This window comes from Trichoderma atroviride, chromosome 4 (genome assembly GCF_020647795.1).
Source record: "Trichoderma atroviride chromosome 4, complete sequence".
NCBI lineage: Eukaryota > Fungi > Ascomycota > Sordariomycetes > Hypocreales > Hypocreaceae > Trichoderma > Trichoderma atroviride.
In genome coordinates this window covers 2,771,669-2,794,968 of record NC_089403.1, presented here as the reverse complement: position 1 = coordinate 2,794,968, position 23,300 = coordinate 2,771,669, and the positions used below count along the sequence as shown (strand labels likewise).

The window sequence follows — 23,300 nt, the reverse complement described above, 5'->3', positions numbered from 1 at the left end:
GCAAAACCGGGAAAAAAGGGACAGAAAAAACATGGTCAGGATATTTCCTCACGCCGCCTCCTTCACTTGTTATTATGGACCGGTTTGCTTCCTTCACTCCCCCAAAAGTCTAGTCCTGGCTGGACCCAACGCCGCGGTATGACACGACTTTAGCAACTAGAACTCTTGATCCCTTGTTTCGCTTTCTTGCTGCACGGCATGTGATGATTTTTTACTTCCTAGAAGGGAATCACGTAGCGCTCTTGCACACCAAAATCAAATGGCTCTCCCAACCAGCGTCGGTTCAGCAGTCGCCAATGCAATGCCTCCTCTTCCCCCCCTTTTTTTTTTCTTGTGTAGTGATAGCAGGGCAAGGGCAAGATTCTGTATTCATTCTTTCCCAGCTCGACTAATGCCCTAATGATTTTCCTTCCACGCGCGTTAGCCTAGGCGTATTAACTCTGCTTTCTCTTCTCAAAAAAACTGAATCGTTGTTATGCCATATTGTCCCAGAGGCAAAGTCCTCTGTTACCCCTTTTCATCACATCTCCCTACAGCTCAAAATTTTCTCCCTCTCCTCTTTCAGCTACACAAAGTCAGCCTTTCGCGTCTCCTGCGTAAACTACAATTTCGAGGAGGACCCGTACATGACAGCTTGAAGCGGTGAAGGCCTGGGTCGAACTTCTGCCACCCGTCTGGGACTATGAGCTGCTAGGTGATGCCACGTTTCCAAGCTTTTCATGAGTTGTCCCCGGCTATTCGGCTTGAAATTGCTCACGGCAGCCATTCCCTCATGGCGGTAGGACGGCAAATACAAGCCTAATTGTCCTACGCACCACTACACATGAAAAGCGAACAAGAGAAGCCTAAACATCAAGAAGAGAGAGCTGCCTATGATGGCAGTGATACAGTCTGTTGTTGTCTCTCTTTTTGCTTTTGCTAACTTGGACGATAGTTATTTGACAATTCACCTTTTCAAAATGATCCTCTCCTCCAACCTATATCGACCCCTTTTGAGTACCCGTACTACTACTACCTACTGCTCAAAACACGAAGCGAATTTATAATTAAAGATTTATAACATACTCATTGCTGCTTTCATCAAACTGATGTTAGATTCTTTCATCCAGACTCCTTCTTTCTATGAGTTGACACATGGCCTTCATTTCCCTGTGACTACTGATAGAGCAAAGAGGCATTTCCGCAGCGATGCCCACTGGAATGAATATTTGGTGGTTAAACTACGATCCAATATCATCCAACATTGCCATGATCGACATGTTGATTCATCCCGTATAGTTTGTCACTTGTGTCACTTATTGTTGATAGGTTGGCAGAAATACGTCTACTGTCGCACCGGTGAATGTCTTTTACCTTTTTCCAATTTGTTGTCTGGCAGAAGATTAAGTCGGCCCTACCTACCATAAAATACATCATACATCCCTTTTCTTTTTCTTTTTCTTCTTTTTCTTCTCTTCCGTTTCTTTCTTTCTTTCTTTTTTTTTTTCTCTTCAATTCTACTTTCAAAAGAATAAAAAATAGAAGGGAGGGGGAAAACGAAACGATAGCCTTTGCCTCACCTCACTACCTACCGTACAGCCTATTGAAGCTGCATCAATGACAAAAGAACGATAACAAGATTCTTCCTAGCACATATTTCTCCTCTCTCCACAATCAACGCATAGCAAACATTTACTTCAAATGTTATTCAAAGTTTGAATTATACAGCTTGCATTTAGCTCCTTGCTTTTCGATCTAGCCACAGCATCTTCATCAGACACCTAGTCGTTTCAATCCTTTCACTCCAAGGCATGCACAAGTTGTCTGCGCTGAATTATATCAGAATAAAAAAATGATTTCACGTCAATACAATGATGGATAAAGGATCTACCTTCTCCAAGAGATACAAGGGCGCTAAGCATGCTACTCCGCTTTTCAGTACTTGAACTACACCAGCAGATCAAAAGTGTTAATCGATGCATGCAGTCGATCTGGCATATCTAAACACCCTTTAGGTTGAAACTCTTATACACATAATGCTTCAATTCTCTCGTGCCTGTCAAGTGCCGTGTCCTTCGTGTATGGTGATGGTTTTTGCCGTAAGCAACGCGATAAATAGCACAAAAACAATTATTCCCACTTCCAACCACCATCATCAACAACCAACCTTTGCTAATAAAAGATTAATGCATTAAGTGCCATAAATGTGTAATTGCAGAAAATATTCAGAGTATCATTATCGCGTCACTATTTATATACCTGTGTTATCATCCTCTACTGAACAAATTATATAAGCAGCAAGAATAGAAGAGTCGCATAGACCAGAGACATACCGCTCAACATAGACGTAGAACAAAAACAATTGTTGTTTCATCATTGAGATTTCTCTTGCTGGAAGTAACTGTCTCGGACGTAGAAAGGTTATACCAGCGCGGCGAAGAAGAGATACCACAGCACGTTGTCGTTATTCATCAATACAAAACTTAAAAATGGGCGAACAAAAGAAAACTTCAAGATTCTATTTTAGGAAAAAGAAATTGTAGCCAAGTTATACTGGATTTAGTCGTGGGTTGTGGCAATTACGTCGCCTCTGTAGTTTGAAGCCTGCAAGAAAGTGTTGTTAGATGAGCTTACGGTATGCCGAACGCAAAGACCAGCTTCCCAAAAAGAGAAAAAGAGGAAAAGTAGCCTCCATATGACTGTGTTGGAAGGAACGACGTCAGAGCGTTCGCTAATAGAGTTTGATTACGTTTACTAGTATATTATTTCTTCGTGTGTTGTCCTAGATCTTAGATTCCTAGTTAATACAACTTCATTGTTCTCTCATTGCTTTCAACAGGTTATGAGCCCGGAGGTTACTGTAAAGGTACGCCGTCTCGACGTCCATTTGGTGTATATTCCACCCTCGCAAAGCTGCCAGTCGGGCGATAAATCATAGGGAGTCATAACGGGCGACGGGGCTGTATGTTTCGTCATAGTTGAGTCCATGGATCTGTGTGAATCCTCATGCGACAAGGCAAGCTTTATGGCATACCAAATGTCCTTGTGCGTCGTGTTTCTTGGCGAACACCCAACGTGGGGTGACAATCGGTTTACCTTTTGGAGTAGGTGTCTCAACCCATACGTGTTTAGATGTAAGTGCGGTAAGTTCGTCATGGACTGCCCGTTTCCAGTGCGTGGCTTCAATCGAATTCAACGCTTGCCGGAGAGTCGACGGTATGTCGTTGTCGATTGCTATCAATGCAATGGCGTCAACAGGTTCGACGTCGGACGTGGGATCGTTCGGTGTCTCGTTGGCGGTCTTTGCCAGATAGAATCGACCAGAACGGGTAGTTCCTGGTGACGGGGGATGTTCTGTGCTCAGTGGTACAGTTCGTCTGGGTCTTCCGACCGTGCGACGGGGTGATGGTATTTGGCCCACATTCTTGCCCAACAGTCCAATAAAGCATGACTTGTGGACATCACGATTTACTATAATGAGAATACGTCAACTAGGCCACACAACCATCGCACATACAAAAAGCGAGCCTGTAAATGATGCTCAAGTAATAACGATATAGTCGCTAGCAAGCCATATATAGCTACATAAATATCAAATCTGCAGGCCCATATATGCAGATGTATAGATCATTCAATATTACAAAGCACAATATACAAAAAGCTATCATATTCATCATGATGAAGCGCCGCCGGCCTTGGCCTGCACGACCAACAGATCCGTCGTCACTCCGCTGGCAACAAAATGAGCAGCAAGCTTACCCAAACAGCCCTGAACATCCTCTCTGGGTCTATCTGTAAGTTTGCCTTCCTCCAATGCGACGCTTCCGCTGCGGCCCAAAACAACTAGTGTCGGCTTGTTGACTTCTAATTCAGTGGCGTTGGGAGCTGGGTCGGCGAAGTTGAGTAAATCTTCAACAGTAGGAGCGACGGAGTGTTTCTCGACCTTAATTCGGGAAGATATATCTCGGGAGAGTTTGCTAATGACCAAATCAATGACATTTTCATTCGCTGATGAAGATTTCTCGGCAATCTCGGCGACATTGACAATGGTTGCGGTGACGTGTTCGCGTTCCAAGAGCTGGATGACAAGGCTAAGAGCAAGATTGTCATCGCGTCCTCCGGTATAGACGAAGAAGATCTTGTGAATGCGAGAAACTAGGGGCGCAGTGGGGAAGTCGCGTTTCGATACGTCGTAAGAGTACTGTCGGCGAAGCCTGGCTTGCTCATTTCCCTGGTTCTTCCTCTTTACGTCGTCTTGACTTCGCGTGAAGAGCACGCCAATATTGAGTTCGGGAGCACGGAGGACAGACTTTACAAACAACATGTAGCTAGACGCAAGCCGATCCTCGACATTGGCTGAAGAAACAATCTGAGCATCTCCCATGCTACCGGTCTCAGTCCAAGGCAGGAGAAGAAGATCAGATGTCATATTGGATGAGCGCGAGACAAGAGTATCAGCGAAACGATCCTCTGGCATAATGGCAACTTCGCCAGATGCTGAGATGTTGTGAAGCTGACCAACGCTGCGGAAAATATTGACGACAGGGTCGTGTCTGCTGTATTCATCAACCTGGGCCACCGTCATGACGGACGAGTCACGATCTGTTAGTTCGAGGAGTCGCAGCCCATGAGCTCGGACAGGAGCTTTGACATCTTCATTGTAATTTCCCTTGGAGTCTCCAGAGCTTGCGCTCGATGTCTCCAAGGCGCGAGAGCTTCCGAATAACGAAAGAAGGTTGAGTAGCGCAGGCATGTTATCCAATCTAAGGTAAACGAGCAGTCGCCTAACCCTCTTATGATCTGTATCAGCCGTAGGGGTCACGGTTATTTGGGTAATTGGAGAACCAGTTTCCCAATCAATCTCGCCACGCTTCCAGGCAGCAATCTTTTTCTGATACCAAGGAGGATACAGGTAAGAGACGGCAGGAGTCGTAAAGAAGGTAGCAAGAAGAGCCATGACGACGAAGATGGTGAAAGTCCTAACGCTGAGAATTTGGGCTTGAAGGCCAATATTCTAAGAGGGACAGAAGTCAGTATAGCTCGTTGAAAAAAGGGGTACAGGCGTTTCTTCCCGCTTAACTCACCAGAGCAATAAGTTCAACGAGACCCTTGCAACTCATCAAGACGCCAATGGCAAACGATTCTCTCCAAACCAAGCCATTAAGTCGAGCCGCTACGGAGGCGCCAACGATTTTGGTAATGAGAGCGACAAAGGTAGTAGCAAATACGTATCCCCATGTCGTTCCGTTGTCGAGGAGACCGAGGTTTGTACTGAGACCAGAGAGAGTAAAGTAAAGAGGCAGAAAAATGGAACCAATGAGATCTTCGAGCTTCTCAATGACAATGATGTTGAAGCCGTGCTCACGTGGAATGATTAGTCCGGCGGCAAATCCTCCAAAGATGGGATGAATACCGATGATTCCAGTGAAGAAGGCGGAGGCGAGAGCAATGAGAAGAATGAGAGCAATGGCGCTTTGCGAAGGGCCATTCTCAAGGTTGTTTGTCTTGCGCAAGGTAAATCGAAGCCCAGGTTTCACAGCAACTACGAGGAAAATGATGTAGCCAACAGCAACAAGCAAGATCCACAGCGCTGTAATACCCTTGCCGGCATTGACGAGGGCAACACAAAGTGCCAGCAAGATCCACCCTAGGAATCATATAAGTAAGAGATTGCGAAGGCAACACCTCCGGCAGCACTCACCAACGACATCGTTTGCAACACCGGCTGATAGAGTAATGATACCGACCGGGGTGTCAAGCAGCTTGAGTTCCGTCAAGATACGGCAAAGAACGGGGAACGCCTAGGGGAGGTTAGGACAGGAGTGGCCAGTGAGATGAACAGATGGATTTCATATCGAGAAGACGTACAGTGATGGCAACCGCGATACCAACAAACAGCATGTAGACGCTGAAGCTAATTGGTTTGATGCCGGGATCGTCGCGAAAGGCGTTGTATATACCCCAGGCGAGAGCGCAGCCAACGCCAAAGGGCAGTGCCAGTCCGGCAAAGGCAACGGAGGTGGCAACACGCCAATTGCTCAGGAGGAATCGAACATCCGTCTCGAGGCCAATCATGAACAAGTAGAGGACAAGACCAAGGTTCGCGACAAGCGTCAGGTTGGGGATTGAAGCCGCGGGGAAAATGGCATCCCGAAATCCGGGGATGTGGCCCATAACAGAGGGGCCGAGGATGATGCCTCCAATGACTTCGGCAATGACCCGAGGCTGGCGGATCTTGGACAGAGGCCAATGCAAGATGTGGCAGAGGATGACGATGAGGGAGATCTAATTGCGCCGGCGTTAGCATCTCTTGCCGTTGCAAAGCAGAGGCTGCCTTGGCTTCTCTGGCGGCACTGACCTGGATGATGAAGATGGTGATGGGGTTCTTGGGATCGTAGACCGACGGGTTCCCGCCCTCCAAGATACCGCCTTGCGGCGCGACTCGGACGGTCGAGGTCGGCGCAGCCGAAGCTGTCGTCGTGGTCGCCATGGTGAACGAGGCCGGCGGAAGAGTTGCAGCCGTGACGGCGAGCTGGAATGCGAAACGGGTCGCCTCGGTGCTCGCCTGGAAAACAAACACCTTCAGAGCTCTCCGCACCCTAAGCTCGTAGAGATGCTGACGAGGTTGGAGGGGAAGAGAGAGAAGCGACGATGGAAGGAATAGAACCTCTGTTCTTCTCGCAAGAGAGAAAAGGCGGAGGATGAAGTTGCGTTCGGCGACTTACAGTGACGACTTATCGGCGCACTCATTGTTATCGCCCCAGCTGGCCTCAGCGCTAAGCCGCCCACAAGGGTCCTCGCCCACCCTTAGCTTGGCTGCTTGGCCGCTGGAGGTCACTGATCAGTTGACAAGGACCGCCAAGAGCTGCTGGTTCCAGGCGCAGTTAGTGGGGGAGGGGAATGTTGCTTGGCGCCACCCACCGCTGAAGCCACAGCCATGTGATGGCGGTACTTGAAGACTTGCGCACTGTCAGGGCAATTGAAAGCGTTTGGCATCGAGGCTATTGAGGATCTACGCGCAGGTGAGTAGGTATTACCTTTCGGAGAAGGATCATGTCACCATGTCTTGACTGTACTCGAAAGACTGCTTGTAAGACAATAAAAGCTGGTATGGCGGCCTGCAAGCTGTAGGGGTGGCCAGGCTTTTCTTGCTGACTCTGGGCCAACAGCAACAAGGAGAGTGGCGATCAGTAAGACTGCCACACCAAGGACGGGTGTAGGATTTGCGCATAAGTTAGTTGATTACCTAGATAGTATAGTTGCACCAGCGCGATCCTTGGTTGCCAGTTATACGTACTTTCTAACAAGATGCAAGGTATCACGTTGGGGGCGGCATCACGCAATAGGCGGAGAGCCGTGAGAAGAGGCTGCGGGATGAAGGAAGAGGTGCAACCCCAGATGCCTGCACCCAAACTCATGCAGTTGTACGAGCCGGGCCTATATGCAATGGAATCAAATCCAATATTGCTTCTCTGTTGGGCAAAAAGATGGACAATATTGTCGTTCTACTGTAGTTGAGCCCTGGTCTACGCACGGTGTTTGTGTTTCTCTTCGTTCAGCTGTGCCCTCGCGCTAGTGCCTATAGTCGAGCCTCAGTGCTGGAACCGAATCAGAACGCTTCTCTGCTTTCTAGTGAGACATGGCGGGCCGTTGTGTCGCAAGCTTTAATTGTTGCAGTCTCCAGTCGCCAATGCAACGCTATTCAGGTAGATGGAGGTGCGTGAGGCAAATGTTCAGCTCAGACTTTGAGATACGTTGGTACATATTATCCATTAAGCATCACTTGGCTGTTTCATGCTAATCTAGAAAGCGGTCAATACACCTACAAGTTCGCAACCAACACGAAACAGCCTCTTACCGTGCTATCTAGAAGGACCCGGATGGATGCATATTTCCCAGATGAACAATTACTATTGTATGGATTCCATGAACCATCTAATAGGCTACTACAAATGCCCATGTATATCAAGTTTCTGTCCAAATAGAGATGATGCTGATTTGGTGCCAATATCCTGCCGTCAGACTTAAGCCTGGCAGTAATAGTGCGCCGACACACCGCTCAACCCCGCATTATTGAGCTCGACTCGCTTCGGACTTCTCCAAGCCACGCTGCTGCTGAAACTTCAGCTGCCGCGAATGGCGTTTGGATTTCGTGTCTTGCCTGCGGAAAACTATCGCTGCGCAAGTCATGCGAGCCAACAAGCATCTTGGCTGAAAAGACGAAGCTTTGGAGCACAGCCTTTTTGTCATTACGGCATAACGCATCTCCATCATCATGAACCAGTCAGAGTTGTCCCACTCGCCAGAAACCCGCGCCTGACCGACTCACACCACCCACTATCAACGTCCCGCGCTATTAGTATGGGGTAATCAAGGCTGCGGCCTCCAGGAGATCAGATCTCTGATATACAGTCGACCTAATCTCAGCCCGGGCCATCATGTGCCTCTCGCAAGCGGCCGTAGGAGCACTAACAAACGCGCGTGCAACTACCGAGCCAACAAGCGGCGTCCTCTTGCAAACCACGACGCTCGTCGCTCCTCAGCGCCCTTCTCTCGCCAGCTTGGCAATCAGAGCAGCTGCCGCCTTGTCTCCGCCATACCGCAGTCCCTTCTCTGAAAGCGCCTTGGCCTTTTCCCGCATGGCCACGCTGGCCTCGCCGTTGAGCACGTTGAGGAATGCCTCGGTGAGGGCTGCAGCGTCCCACCCTGGCGACGTCTCCTTCGAGGGCCAAACACCAACGCCAAGGTATTCTGCTGTTTGCGCATATCGGTAATGGTCGGCCCACTGCGGGAGGATGACGCTTGGGAGACCAGCACTGCGGATTCACCGAGCTTTGGTTAGCAAAAGAAGGCTCTTCAGTTGATAACAGCCATGACAAGATGACCGACTCGTGGAGAAGGAGGTTTATGGGATTACTCACAGCAGCGCTTCATAGAAGCAGTTGGCGCCTCCGTGGTGCACAGAGGCTACAATATCACCAGTCTTAAACAGAGAAGTGGGATCGACGCTGAGCCAGGATTCCAGCCGCAGCCTTCCATTATCAATGTACTTCTTCGCCGGCTCCAGGAACTCATTGCCGAATTGCCCTCGCTTCTTCATCTTCCACAGGATCTGGACATTTTCAGCCTCCAAGACAGGAATGATTGCCGTCAGCATAGCTCGGGCCATTGCTTCGTCGTATTCCACTATACTACCCAAGTTGATGAGCATGGTGGGAGCCTTCTTTATCCAGCCCGCCAATTCTGCGCTCTGCGTCTCTGCTGGTGCTGCGTCGAGAACCAGTGGACCCGCCACATGAATGTTGTCCGGAATATAGCCCAGTGGGAACTCTGCTTCAGGGAAGCTCATGGCAATCCATGGTACCGCTGGGTTGTCTATCTCGCTAGGCGTGATAGCATGCTTGATGCCTTGTTCCTGAAGCCAGGAACGCTTGCTTCTAATGGCAGACGATCCAAGGATTTGAATCAGGGAATAAGCTTGCTGGTATATATTTTTTGGGACATCTTTCCAAGGAATTGGAAACGCAATGCCCGTGGCCATGCTAACCCGGCGTCAATACATGATGTTTTCTTAATCTCAAACAGGTTCGATGTCGGCACACTCACCCAGGATATTTCCAAAAATGTGCTCCAAGGGGCTGCCTCACGCTCAGGTCATCCAGCAGTGCATTCGGTGAAACGTAAGCACGTCTTCGGTTCAAACTTCGCGCAGCATCAACGCCCGGCCGAAACCATGGATCGAGCACGATGAGAGAAGGATCAACCTCGTCAATGATATCTACAATGCTCCGGTATATCTCCAAATGAGCTTCTTTTGACCATGCGGCCGTGAAGAATGAGATGATGTCTCCAAATGCATGCAGCCCTGGCAGCCCTGGAGGAGTCCTGATCCCGCTAGGGCCACCCTTGTGGACTCCAGCCTCTTCTGCGAGACTGGGAGCATTGAACTCATACCAATGCACTTTGGCATACGGGTTTTTTGCTTTTGCATTCATCTCGATGCGCCCAAGCTTGTTTGCCAGGCTAGGAAAGGATGCATAGTGAACTTCCAGTGACGGATGGCTCTCGATCAGCTCGGAGACTGCGGCCAGGTGAGCGTTGCACAGCCCAGGGTGGCTATCGGTGAGGACGAGGACGGTGTTATTGCGGCCACCGATCAATGTCTCTTGCTGTGTGACTGGCCGTTGTGTTAGAAACGTCGCCATGAGCGAGCCGACAATGGCAAAAGCTGTCAGGTCCCGTCGAGTCATCTTGTATGTTTAACTGAGTATGAAATTTAACCTGGCAAACCTGGCAGAAAGGATGAAGAGAAGCGAACAGTTCTTGCTCGTTCTTCAACGGCCGCTATGCTCTCCTTTTTAAGATGATCCTGCCTGGCAGATATGACATGGTTCTTGACTAGCTTATCACTTGTAGTGCTAAGTTTCATGCAAGTGGAGTCTATCGATTCCAACTTTCGTATGTCTGTCTCGTTCAGTGCCGGGACTCCTCTCGTTCGAAGGACAATACGCCTAGTTTCTGAGTGAAAGAGGCGGTTTCAGCTTCAACTCCGGATATGCGGGTTTACCATGTATTCTGCGCATACTATGCACCTGTATACTCGCTTGACAAAGGTTGGTTGCAGTAGAAGGCGTTCCGGGAGACGGGTTCAACGTCCGGACCGGGGGGGCCCCCGGCCACACAGTATCACAGATTCTTGCCGAGAAGGTCTAGGCCGTGGAGTATTGTTTCACTATCTATCGTCATTTCATCGATTGACAGGCTTGTATGCGAGTATCTACTGCCCAAGTGTGTTTTTCTCGGAGTTGAGATGTCAATTCTGGTAGAAGGCTTTGTTTTTACGAAGAATTCGTCCCTGATTAGCAGCACCCTTTGGATAGTGGTGGAGATTTGATGAAATTGAGGCCTCTTGTGAGAAAAAGTGCCATTTCTGGCTCCAAATTTCTTCATGGTTGGAACTGCTTGTTGTTTTGAGAGCATATTCCTTTGTGCCAGTTCTGAACTGCGACTGTTGCCCTCTGCTGAGACGTCAACAAGAGAGGTTATCTGCAACTCGCTACTCTCGTTATGCCCAGCACTACGCCAGCCTAACTATATCTAGGTCTTGCTTGGCTGAGCTCTGCCATTTACGCAACCAACCTGAAGCTTCGCAGATGACGAAATTGCTGGATTGTAGTTGTGTGGGGTTTGATGCCTTGTAAGCGGCTGGGGACGGGCTTTTGAAGCTTTACGAAGACCTTGGAAATCTTTACACAGTAGAATGTCCGATGAGAATGTTGATTATACGGCTAGCTATCTGCGCTGCAATTTGACGAGGCTGTTTATGCTGGTTAGTAATGTGATAACTGAGTGCAGTTTTACCCCTTTTCTCATCTCTAGAAGCAAGTTTTCTGCTTGACAGTAGGGCTAGTATTGCCCTTGTTTTGAAGGGTGATGACGAAAGTCCTAGCAGCAATACTAATATGTGATATTTCGGCGCCATTTTTACTTTTTTTGGTCTTGGCTCAATCAAGTTTGATATAGAACCGTGCATGTGGTGTTTTCTACAATTAATAAGGGGGAGGCTAGTATAATAGCCCAGTGCCTCGCAAGGGGCCCATTGACACTGTGTCGCAACCGGGATCGCGCCCCGGTTTTCCGACCTCGGGAGCGTTTGACATTTCCAATGCAACCAAATCTTTCGTATCCCCCCTATCCCAATTAATCGGCCCCGTGAGGAAAAATGGCAAAAAAAAAAACAAGGACCGTTAAGCTGGGTCGTTGGGCCGGCAGTTTATTCAACGAGAGCTAGGATAACTGCCGACCGCTTTTATGCATAGGAGGGCAGTTCAATCCATGTGACCCAGGGGTAACCCAACTGCCGCGCTTTGCTGCAGATGGCAATCTTGCGATGACCTCGTCATAGCTTTTCGTAGCACCGATTGTCGAGAGCTATTGATCTGTTCATCATGGCATTTGCGTTTGTTGAATGCCCTGTGTATCCACAGCCCGATAGGATGTCGTCGCGTCCAAGGGCCGATGTTCGCTAAGATATGCTTAATTCTCGCAAATGGTGATTATGAAGCGAGCATTGCCTTTCCTCTGGCCGTCCTAGTTCGATCTCGTACCCCTATCTGTCCAGGATGGCGTGAGGATCAAGGGGAATCAATATGTTCAGGACCATTCTCGATTTTTTCTTCTTCTTCTTTCCCTCCTTTTTCTTCCATGTTGGAAGGATGAGGGCTAGATATTCCAATGAGACAATCTTCAGATATACTACCATGTAAACCCGTACGAACAACAAGACGAGCTTCTCTAATAACAACTTTAGCGAGAAGAAGAACGCAAAATCTAATACTAGTGTCATAATTTGAATACTGTCAGCGCCATGATATTATGAATCACTATTGCACCACCACCGCAGCAATCAACAAAAGAAAAAATTGAAAAGTGAAGATGTTGTAGGGTAGCAAATGCAACCATCGTGCACGTTCCACGCAAGTCGTGGATCGGTAATATCAAGCTACCCACATTCAAATCATTGCCGACTTTTAGTTCAGCAAAGACCTGACTAAGAAACAAATAGCATGTCCCTACGAGGTTAGAATAAAGAGGGTCAATTCCACTTCGCTTGCTAGCGCTCGTTACCAAGCTTGGTAACTGAGTCGAGACGTTGTAGGAGGTGTGTAGGTTTCTCAACGCCAACACAGCGAAGCAGAGAAAGAGAACTGCCTCTGACAAATGTCTACCGCATGGCATTTATGCTAGTATTTTCCCTTCATCTGGCAAGCCACGCAGCGTTTTTCTTTTGCTACTCTCGAGCAGCCTTATAGAGGCATGTGATTTGGTTGTTTTTGCTTATAGTTGTTGCTACAATTAAACATCCCCATCATCTGTGCAAATGACCTAGATGACCGAGATAACCTTGATCGGCTTGGACGACCTTGATTAGCGCAGCAACTTTCCTTGACTCCCATGGGTGCCTTTAGCGGGCATCGAGTTTCAGTGTATCATGTCCAATCGAATCCTGGCGCGACGCCGAAATCTTTCACAGCAATTTTAACCCTCCCTGAGGCCTTCAACCGTCCATGCATGAAATCTGCGAGAGCAACCACTTCACAGCATTTTCTACGTCCCCCGAAACCTGTCGAGTTGATATCATTTCGACGGCACATCCCCACATAGGATCGCTATATAATCCCCTCCCATAAACTTCTTCACGCAACGAAAACCGACAATGGAGAGGAAACAATAATGCATGTCGGCAGGACCAAAAAAAAAAGCCAGTGGGAGCACCAACAGAATAGAGACTCGCTCTTGACCTGTTCACATGTCAAAAATCCCCAAAACGCCCATACTTGCAAAAAGCAACTTTCAAGTTACAAATCCATCTCTCGCTTCCTTTCACCTCAAAACCAACCATCGGCCCGTCTACGCGATGCAAACATCGTAACCAGGGGCAACAAAAATACTCCGCTCTCTCAAAATCTCTCAAAAAAACCATGGGCCGAATAGAGCCTCTATTTTTATCTCGAGCACCAAAGGTATAAGCATATCTAGATCTTATCTACCCCGACCTTTCTACCCCATTCCCCGCGATATCTACCTCACCTTACGAGTGCTGTGAAAGATAACCTTCCGCTCGTTCCGCCAGCCAGCAACACGCATATAGATATTTCATGCAAGATAGGCCGTACTTTGCCCCATGATTTCACCGTGGAATCTGCAATCCTACATGGACGGTATAACCTACATGTAGATAGACAGACGGCCCTTGCTCCCCACACATCATCCGTTCCCACCCTCCCGGTTGAAGCATGTGAACAGACTCATGAACAAAAAGCTCACTTCTTCGTTCTACAATACCTACTTCCATCAGCCAATAATATATTCAGCCAAATTCGTAAAGGCAAATCACCCACCTGAAAATGAATGAAACCATGAGATAAAGCACAACCCTCCCTCTTCAACCCAAGGATCCAAATCCCAAACAATGACCCCCTCCGTTTCTTGACCTTTTGCATTGTCATGGCCTCATTCACGAGCTCAATACTACCCTCCCATACTCGCCATACATGCATGTGCATATATTAATGCCCCTCTCACCTCTTCAATCCGACTGGCTCAGCTCCAGATGAAGGATCAGCGCCAGGGTCCATCCTATTCAACGTTCCCTAGACGTGATTGGAACTTGCATATTGCTGCAATATAACTCGGCGTGGTAGAATGCTACCGTCGTTGGGCTCTCGCACACTATTGGTGTAGGAATATGCACGCAGACACGGCAGGGGGTTGAGAGTCAACTGTAGTGGCACAAGTGTGCCACCCCAACAAGCAATGGAACCCAATCCTGCAGTCCAAAAAAAGGACGACTTCCGGTTAGCTACCTTGGTTTACCCATTTCCACTCGAACTGCATGCGCGCAGCACTAGGTATGGGTGTGGTGCTGCATCCTTCCCTGCATCCACCATGTAGCAGCACAAAGCATGGGAAATGAAAGAGAGCCATGCTCAAAGGGAATTTCACCGAAGCACGTTGGGTAGATGAATGAGTGTAACCTCCATCCTTGCCCTGTGGTCAAAAGCTCTTCCCGTTTTCTCCGTAACGTGTGTCGCTTGTAGCCAAATTGCATGGTTCGGAGGAAACTGATGCCTTGAAGTAAAATATCTTTGGCCAACGGTAGAATCCACAGGCTGCGGTAGCTTCGTACATGTCTAGTGTATAATTGTACTGCAAATGTTAATGCAATTGGAGAGTTGCTTTGGCTACTGTATCACATCGCGTCCATCAGTAACACCAACAGCCTGTGGTCTGAATGGTTATTTTGCGTATGAGTGGAAGGTACAAGCGCGAGTAGAAGCTTGCTGGTAGGCATATAACATGGTCTGGGGGATAATACCATGTTGGATCAAGTCAAGCAGGTTTGTATAAGCGGACGAGGCAATATGAACCCATCGACTTGAGATCCAAAATGAGTATTCATTTTGCAAAGAGACATGAATACGCAATTTGGCAAGCTGACCAGAGTGACATTCAACATCCTAAAGCAATATGTCGCGCTAACAGGACGCCTTCCCACACGCTGCGTGCTCTTGGCGGCGCATGCATAATGCATTGGATTGCTAGATGCCGCGGTAACGGGCAGCCAGTTCTTCTGTCGGGACCGGGCCAAGACAGGCCAACCCTGGGTTGGGCACCAGCTTGGTGGCAACACCATGGAACAGCAACTGATTCGTATGTAGTTGGTAGGTGGTAATTTCAGGGACACCACATCGGGTCGCGACCTTGGTCAAGGCACAGAGATCCACCATTGTGTTCCCAGTCTATCGATAGCCATCGCGCGAACCTGGATTGCTTGCTCCTTTGAATCGTTGCATATACTACCTACTCCAGAACCGGATGCCTTGTCCCAAGCGATGTCGCTGGCTCTACTTTGGTTTTTTGCATCGTGAAGGGGCGGGACAGCTGCTGCCACCATCCTCGGGGCCTCTCGGCCTTTCATCATCCCTCTCTGCCGTTCTGTCTGGCCGTGCTGACCGCCGCCAACGGGTTTCTTCTCATGCCTTGCCTATGAGAATGGGGGCCAGTGGGACTCCCCTTTGTTGTGCGTTGGTAGACGGAGTACCTACATGTACGCCGCAAATTCTAATACTAGCAGTAGCACGTATATACGCCCGAGGGCACTCCGCGAAACCTGCCGGTACTCGGCGTTTCTGCTAGCTCTCTGCGGATACTACAGCGACGATGACGAGGAATACTTGTAAGAGACGGGGGTGAAACATACGAGAATTACAGTTGGATATGACATCCACCAAACTTAATAATCAGGTAGGCCGAGAGGCGTCGTCTAAAGGCTAATTCCCCTTCTGGGGAGATCTGTGTGGCTTTTGCAGCTTGGCCGGAATGTGGGTTACCACGCTGCTTGGCGAGAGAGCATGTACTAAACAGTTCACACCATAGTCTCGTTATGGACCTGCTTTGGCGACTGCATCGTCTCATGCCCAAGGGTGGTTTGGTTCCTTGGTGCCCCCGATGCAGCTACGGCAAGCCACAATGCCACGCGGTGAACTGCCATGGGGCGAGACGAACACTTGGTGATCACCGTACAGCAGCTTGTGGTCCGAGGGTTGCTCACTATGGATCACCATGCCTCGGCTGCTGAGCCGGATCTGACTCTGCAGCGCTGAACCCGGCGCTGGCGAATACGTTCTCAGCTGAATTTTTCTTCCTTGGTCATCATGTCAGAGTATTGGTCCCGTGATGTAAAGGCCGAAAATTTTCTTCACCCCTTCTTCCCCATAGTCCCCTGCTCCCCGTATATTCATCCCTTCATCAGATGAGCAAATACGGGGCGGCTTTCGGCCTCGATCTGGCGTCTCGATGGGTCTAGAAACTCGCCGGCATGTATCGGCTAGTAGCCAATGCCTGGGCCGGTACAAGCTGGTACGTACCTTTGTGGAAGGCTGGCGTGCCGCTTGTCGAATCAGCGCAGCGAGGCGGCGCGGCTGAGGGACTGCCTTGGCTCAGCTGGGTTTGGCGTCCCGGAAATCCCCCAAGCAGCAGATGCTAGGCTGGGCCATTGGCGCGAGAAGGATTTTTTTTTCTTCGAGTCTTAACGTGACCTGAAATTTGCAGAGAAGCTCCGCCTTGTGGGCGTCCATGTGGAGTGGGTGTTTCGGTCCGGAGACGTGCATGGTGAGGCATGCTAGCGTCCATGTATATGGAGTCGTGCTGGGGGGGGTGCCCGAGCATTGGGTTCGGTTCGCGTGTTTTCTGGTGAGTTTGTTAGCCAGCGAGCAAACGTTGGCTGGGCAGATTTGGCTACAGTACGGCGATGGAGACGAGGTTTATTTTTGTGCATTGCAGGGAATGCGCACCACAATGGCGATACTGCTGCCAAACACCTGGCGTCGGATCATGTATACACCGGCTGTTGGCCGTCGACGAGGCAAAGGTCCCTAGCTTGAGAGGCAAATAGTAACGCCGAATGGCCAAGATGTCTAGCATGCTTCCATGATGGAGGATGTCAATCCACTTGACGCATGGCCGGGAGCATCCCCAGAGGAGGCTGAAAGTTTGGAGCCGGTTTGAAGCCAAAGACCAAAGCAGCGGGCGTGATTGATCAACGACGTCAAAGACTCGTAAAACGGGTTGGCAAATTGGCCGGGGAAGTATTAGGGCCATCTCTGTTTCGGCCAAAGAGATCCGAGGCAGCTATCTCGACTCCAGCATCTAACTCAAACCTCTCTCTGGGCGCCATTGTCGCGAGGTGCAGTAGCATCCCGTTTTCAGCCTCGCCGGTGGGCAGATCTTGGCGTGGGCCATGGGCCAAGCTGTCACATTCTAGGACGTCGAAATGCACTATCGATTTGGTGATGAGTGTGATGAGGCACATGGCCTGCTGCTGCATGTATACATATGTGTTCTAGGTATCAGTACAGGCATGATCCGATCGAACTTTCGATGGTGATGAGCGTATGCACAACGGACGCGTGACAATGGGCGTTGGACCAGAACAGAGCCAGCACTAGTGAATCCGGCAAACCGCCGAAGAGGCGCCCGTGATGCGAAGGGATGCGGGCAAGACGCAGTCGAGAGCAAATACGCAGCTCACACGACACCATGGCTCCGCGTATAGAATACTCAAACTCAATTGCTGGAGTGAGTGAATGACTTGGTGGCGCATGACTTGCGCGTATTGCCGTCAAAACCATGCTGTGAGCAACTGGCTGGCGAGTCAGCAGCAGCCGTTCGGAGATGATTCCAGATTGCAGAGATGCGCGCTGGCCAATTGGCCGCCAAGCCGCCCCTAGCTCGGTCAATTACCAGCGAGCTTGTCTGCGGCGGGAGAGACGCTGAACGCGGGCAGCAAAGCATTGAAAACACCCCTCCAACCACCAGCAGGAGGGGTCCGTCCAGGCGCAGAAAGGGCCCCAGGGCAGGATAATAGCGCCGCTGAGTACGACCGAAAATTGGCCCTTTGGGAGGCAGCGCCGGTGGCATCTCCAGCTTTTCGACCCCGACCCTTCCCCCACGCTGGCCCAACGCAGCTGTCAGCACGGCGCCCATGGGGAAAATAGAGTGCGCGTGGAACTGGAATACGGGGAGTCTGGAGAGGCCAGGACGACGGGATGGGAGGGAAGCGCCGAAAAGGGCCAACTGATGCGGTTGGGCGGTGGCGGGCAGAGGCCGTTCGACGCCATCAGAGATTCGACGCTTTTGGAGTGTCCAGATGCCCGTATTCAGCGACCGGTCAGCCCTGCCGGCCCTGCTCGGCTAGCACACCGCAATAGTGCGTGTTTGTACGTAACAGCTGTGAGAGTTCTGGCATCGCCCAGCGGGAGAGGTCCTAGCGCTCGCAGCAGACGTGATGCCGGCATCGTAGCATGGAGTTGACATGGGCTGGGGCTGGCATGGATCGCCGGACGGACGTCGATGGGTTTTTCCTTGGCCAGATTAGATAATCCGGCGTGACGGGTTAAACGTTGAAGATGAAGAGAGAGTGCACTGTACTTACAGTAGTACGGGAAGAGCAGCCAACAGCAACAGAAGTTCCACGGCGACTTCCATAACGGAACCTAGCACCATGCACACAATAAGTGCAAGTGCCATCCGGCGCTAGTGCCCGAGCAGCAGCAGCCAGTGGTCGCCACCAGCAAAGTCTAATGAGTTGCGCCGATGAAGAAATTTGGTGAGCATTGGACTGGATGGGCACGTCCAGTACCCCGTATAGACGGAAGTGCTGTTGGCTGATCGAATCAATAATGACAGAAGGCCTTCAGTTCACATGTAACCAGCCCTGGGGATTTGCCGTCCAGGTAACCTCTGTCGAGCACACGTACCATGTAGCCCCCATGTACTGTCGGTACCCTGTCGTCCACTCCGCATCTCGCATCTTACTGTATAGCCCATGCCCCGGCATTCTCTCGCCAGATAGTCTGGTACCTTATTCTTACTTGGCTCTGACTATAGGATCCAATATCCAATATCCAATATCAAATACATGTACTCAATATTCACGGCGCAAGCAGCGAGCTACCTGCTGCCTAATGCTCGCACAGCTGGCCAATTTCAAAATCATTTGATATTTTCCAGTGCTTGCTAGTGCAGGTCGCGCGTGCTGCATGTGTCATGCTAGGACATCGACAATAGACATTTGGCTCTCGACATAGGCCAGCGGCGAGCCCCTACCGCCGGCCCTTCTCGGCGCTTCTCTGCTTCGTCCGGGGCTAGGGGTCCAGCCACGGGCCACTCATGGCTTGCGACCGTCTCTGCACTGCGTCGGCCTTACCTCGTAGCTCAGCAGCCTCCGGGCCCCGCAGATCCCCCCATGCGGGCTTCCCCAGACGCTGCAGCAGCTCTTTGCAGCTCTTTGCAGCGTCCTCCAGCGCCTCCAGCACCTCCAGCGCCGCTAGCAGCACCGCGGCCAAGCTTCTAGCGCCCAGCGCCAGGGGCCCCTCAATCTCCTTTCCCGGCGACCAGGGGCCTCCCTTGCCCCCAAAGCCCAGATTTGCGCGGTGCCTCTGCCACATGCCTGCTCTCGCGTGCGCCTCCACCCCGGCCCCTTTTGGGTGCTGCCTGTGATTCGACGGCTTCACTTGCAGGCGAGACAGATTTTGATGGACAGCCAGACAGACAGACGGCAAGGTTGCCTGTGCCTCGTCGCCGTCCCCCGCCAATGGCCTGCGGCATCGCCTGCTGGCCGGTGATATCTTTTGATTGCTGCTGACCGGTCACCGCGAGCACGGCCAATAGCCTCGTCGCCTGCGCCGCGATCGACGGTGGCTATGGGCGGAAGCTCCCCTGGCCGCGCTGCACGAGATGAGATGCGCTGCAGCCAATGTTGCCACGGGCCAGGCCAGCTGCAAAATTTTCCTCGTAATTTTGCTCGTGAATCCCACCAGCGCTGCTAACATTCGAGCGTCGCCGTGCCTGGACTCAGCAGCTGGCGCTAGGCCAGACCCGACCGCCGGGCTAGGAGAATAGCTTGTGGGTGAGGCCGAGCGCCACACCAGGCCTCCACTTCTCCACCGGCCTCGTACAGACGGTACCTCCAGGAACATGCAGTTGCAGCAATTGCACGACTCTGACTCTCTGACTCTGACTCTCTGTACCCTCCACCCCCCCAGGCCACCCCCCGCGCGCTCTCGCTCGATCCAGGCCCCTGCCAGAGGGGCGTGGCTCTTCTCCAGGTAGCGTCCAGGCCATCTTTCCCCAAAGCCTCTCCACCATCGACGCTGGGCCATGGCTCGAGGCTCGCCGGCGTCACGATAATAAAAAGGTCGGCCTGCCGCCGCCCCTTCCCTGGGTTGCTCCTGTCTTGCCTCGTCGATCTCTGTCTCACTGCAAAGAACCCGCTCCGTTCGCTCGGCCCGGGAGTTTCCTCTTCTTCCATTCCAACCATCGCCAACACAATCGACGGGAGAACTCGAGAATTCCAACGCTCGACGCCATGTCCGACTCGCAAGAAGTCCACCCCGCGGAGGCGCGCAAGCAATCCGTGGGCATCCACACTACCCAAGATGTCGAGCACATCGAGGCCCCCATCACCTGGCAGGCGTACCTGATCTGTGCCTTTGCCTCGTTCGGAGGCATCTTCTTCGGCTATGACTCCGGTTACATCAACGGTGTCAACGGCTCGCCCATCTTCTACCAGGCCGTCGAGGGTGCCCTCGCCACCAAGCTCACCGACAGCCACACCTCCCTCATCACCTCCATCCTGTCCTGCGGTACCTTCTTCGGTGCCCTGATCGCTGGTGACGTTTCCGACTGGATTGGCCGAAAGTGGACCGTCATCATCGGCTGTGTCATCTACATGATCGGAGTCATTATCCAGATGGTTACCTCTCCCGAGCACGCTCTCGGCCCCATTGTTGCCGGTCGTCTGATTGCCGGTCTCGGTGTCGGTTTCGAGTCTGCCATTGTCATTCTGTACATGTCTGAGATTGTAAGTCTTGGCTCCATCCGTTTTGGTAATTGCTGTTCCTGGCCGCTAACCCTCCTTCACAGTGCCCCCCGCAAGGTTCGTGGTGCTCTCGTCGCCGGTTACCAGTTCTGCATTACCATTGGTATCCTGCTCGCCTCTTGCATTGTCTACGGCACCAAGAACTACCACAACACCGGCGCTTACCGCGTCCCCATTGCCATCCAGTTCCCCTGGGCCCTGATCCTTGGTGGCGGTCTGATGTTCCTCCCCGACTCTCCCCGTTACTTTGTCAAGAAGGGCGAGATCCAAAAGGCCATCAACTCCCTGTCCCGTGTCCGAGGCCAGCCTGAGGACTCCGACTATGTCCAGAACGAGCTTGCTGAGATTATCGCCAACGAGGAGTACGAGCGTGCCCTGATCCCCTCCACCACCTGGTTCGGCTCTTGGGCCAACTGCTTCAAGGGCTCTCTCTGGACCGGCAAGTCTAACCTGCGACGAACCATCCTCGGTACCTCCATGCAGATGATGCAGCAGTGGACCGGTGTCAACTTCATCTTCTACTACTCTACTCCCTTCCTCCAGTCCACCGGTGCCATCAGCAACTCCTTCTTGATCTCCCTCATCTTCTCCCTGGTCAACGTCTGCTCCACACCTCTGTCTTTCTGGACTGTCGAGCGATTCGGTCGTCGTACCATCCTCATCTTCGGTGCTCTTGGTATGCTCATCTGCCAGTTCCTGGTCGCCATCATTGGTGTCACCATTGGTTTCAACAAGACCCACCCCGATCCCAGCGACCCTACCCAGAACCTCGCCGACAACATCTCCGCTGTCAATGCTCAGATCGCCTTCATCGCCATCTTCATCTTCTTCTTCGCCTCCACCTGGGGCCCTGGTGCCTGGATTGTCATTGGTGAAATCTTCCCTCTGCCTATCCGATCTCGTGGTGTTGCTCTGTCCACTGCTTCCAACTGGCTGTGGAACACCATCATCGCCGTCATCACCCCCTACATGGTCGGTACCGACAAGGGCAACCTCAAGTCCTCCGTCTTCTTCATCTGGGGAGGTCTCTGCACTTGCGCTTTCATCTACTCCTACTTCCTCATCCCCGAGACCAAGGGTCTGTCTCTCGAGCAGGTCGACAAGATGATGGAGGAGACCACTCCCCGTACCTCTGCCGGCTGGAAGCCCACCACCACCTTTGCCGCTACCATGGGCACTGGTGACTACATCGAGAAGCCCACCACCGTTGAGGTATAAGCGATCTAGACGCGGTGTTGCATCTGCATCTCTTTGCATAAAAGAGCTGTTCTCTTTTCATTTTACATTTTTTCAGCTTTTTATTTTTTTAAAACCTGTTTCCTTTTTACGTGGTTGGGGTGGATGGCTGCAAGTAATGGTATACTGCAGGTTTTTGATGAAATCATACCCGGGGTACGGAGCATGTACCCCCAGAGATGTGTTTGACGTTGCGACGTTTTTTGTAATGCGGTAGAAGCCAAACAATCGACTAAACTATTAGTTAAAAATGTTAACCCAAAGATTCCAAAAAAACTTTCTTTCTCGCGCTTTCAGGATGCGAAACGACCCTCTAGTCTTTTCACAGATTTCCTTTTAGCAACCCCTGTTTTACTAGTACTATTTTATCTTAATAAGATCATTCATTTGATCTACCTCTCTTTTTGTCATTTCCCTTTGTGTGAGTGCGTGTCATTACTTGCGATGAAAGGTCTCTTGTCCATGCTGCATTGTCATTCTGCAGAGTCATTCTGCCTTTTTTTCCGTCTCGCAATTTGACACGCATCACTTTTGTTGATTTCTCTCTCCTTACCTAGCTGAGGTGAGATTTTCCTACTTTGGCTCTTGGCACCCTCGTGCCTGAAACTCCACCAATCAGATGCAGACGGAAAAAAAGAAGAAGAAACGGTCTTAGTGCCGCCACGTGTAGCCGAATCTGGCAACTCGGAGGACAGTGTCGAAAGGAGGGAAAGGGGCGCCGAGGAGGGAATATGGCATTTGCTTTTTTTGTATAGTCTGATCGGCGCTGCGTGGTGTGTCTTTATTTGTTGTATTGCCGAGATGGAGATGTGGATATCTAATGATGATGATTATGTAGCGCTTGGTTTGCTTCGTGTCTGTTTGAATGGGGGGGCGTGTTGAACTGTATATGGCTAATAATAGTTTACTATACTTGCATATATGTGTTTTGATTTGGAATTGCTTGCGATGAGGCACATGTAGAAACGGTGTCATTGATTGAATGATGTTGATGTACTACTTTATGTCATGCGGTGACTGGTTTGCTCTTTTTCATTATTCACTTGTTAACAAGCTGAGATGTCTGTTACAAGTATAGTAGGAGCTGTCACATTCTTGGACGCTGAATTGATTTCTCTATACAAACCATCTCTTGGTTGTT

General features: G+C 50.7%; 8 protein-coding genes across 8 annotated transcripts; 2 read left to right on the top strand and 6 right to left on the bottom strand.

Moving 5' to 3' along the window:
- Positions 1-3,515: 3,515 nt before the first annotated feature.
- TrAtP1_008260 (uncharacterized protein) lies at positions 3,516-7,320 on the bottom strand. The gene is made up of 5 exons (XM_014087297.2): positions 6,338-7,320; positions 5,848-6,264; positions 5,681-5,780; positions 5,064-5,626; positions 3,516-4,993 (listed from the first exon to the last, which is right to left on the bottom strand). The coding sequence occupies exons 1-5, from the start codon at positions 6,467-6,469 to the stop codon at positions 3,653-3,655; spliced, it is 2,553 nt and encodes an 850-aa protein (XP_013942772.1). The 5' UTR covers positions 6,470-7,320; the 3' UTR covers positions 3,516-3,652.
- Positions 7,321-8,417: 1,097 nt separating this feature from the next.
- Positions 8,418-8,753, top strand: TrAtP1_008259 (uncharacterized protein; the record flags this gene model as incomplete). Its single annotated transcript, XM_066113845.1, has 1 exon — positions 8,418-8,753. One exon carries the CDS (start codon positions 8,418-8,420, stop codon positions 8,751-8,753), a length of 336 nt encoding a protein of 111 aa, XP_065969934.1.
- A 143-nt stretch (positions 8,754-8,896) lies between these two features.
- On the bottom strand, positions 8,897-9,520 carry TrAtP1_008258 (uncharacterized protein; the record flags this gene model as incomplete). The annotated part of the gene is made up of 1 exon (XM_014086629.2): positions 8,897-9,520. The coding sequence occupies one exon, from the start codon at positions 9,518-9,520 to the stop codon at positions 8,897-8,899; it is 624 nt and encodes a 207-aa protein (XP_013942104.2).
- A 61-nt stretch (positions 9,521-9,581) lies between these two features.
- Positions 9,582-10,229, bottom strand: TrAtP1_008257 (uncharacterized protein; the record flags this gene model as incomplete). Its single annotated transcript, XM_066113844.1, has 1 exon — positions 9,582-10,229. The coding sequence occupies one exon, from the start codon at positions 10,227-10,229 to the stop codon at positions 9,582-9,584; it is 648 nt and encodes a 215-aa protein (XP_065969933.1).
- A 4,851-nt stretch (positions 10,230-15,080) lies between these two features.
- On the bottom strand, positions 15,081-15,269 carry TrAtP1_008256 (uncharacterized protein; the record flags this gene model as incomplete). The annotated part of the gene is made up of 1 exon (XM_066113843.1): positions 15,081-15,269. One exon carries the CDS (start codon positions 15,267-15,269, stop codon positions 15,081-15,083), a length of 189 nt encoding a protein of 62 aa, XP_065969932.1.
- Positions 15,270-17,383: 2,114 nt separating this feature from the next.
- On the bottom strand, positions 17,384-18,433 carry TrAtP1_008255 (uncharacterized protein). The gene has a single exon (XM_066113842.1). It carries the CDS (start codon positions 18,025-18,027, stop codon positions 17,608-17,610), a length of 420 nt encoding a protein of 139 aa, XP_065969931.1. The 5' UTR covers positions 18,028-18,433; the 3' UTR covers positions 17,384-17,607.
- A 754-nt stretch (positions 18,434-19,187) lies between these two features.
- Positions 19,188-19,490, bottom strand: TrAtP1_008254 (uncharacterized protein; the record flags this gene model as incomplete). The annotated part of the gene is made up of 1 exon (XM_066113841.1): positions 19,188-19,490. One exon carries the CDS (start codon positions 19,488-19,490, stop codon positions 19,188-19,190), a length of 303 nt encoding a protein of 100 aa, XP_065969930.1.
- A 920-nt stretch (positions 19,491-20,410) lies between these two features.
- On the top strand, positions 20,411-22,141 carry TrAtP1_008253 (uncharacterized protein; the record flags this gene model as incomplete). The annotated part of the gene is made up of 2 exons (XM_066113840.1): positions 20,411-20,905; positions 20,981-22,141. The coding sequence occupies 2 exons, from the start codon at positions 20,411-20,413 to the stop codon at positions 22,139-22,141; spliced, it is 1,656 nt and encodes a 551-aa protein (XP_065969929.1).
- Between the last annotated feature and the right edge of the window lie 1,159 nt (positions 22,142-23,300).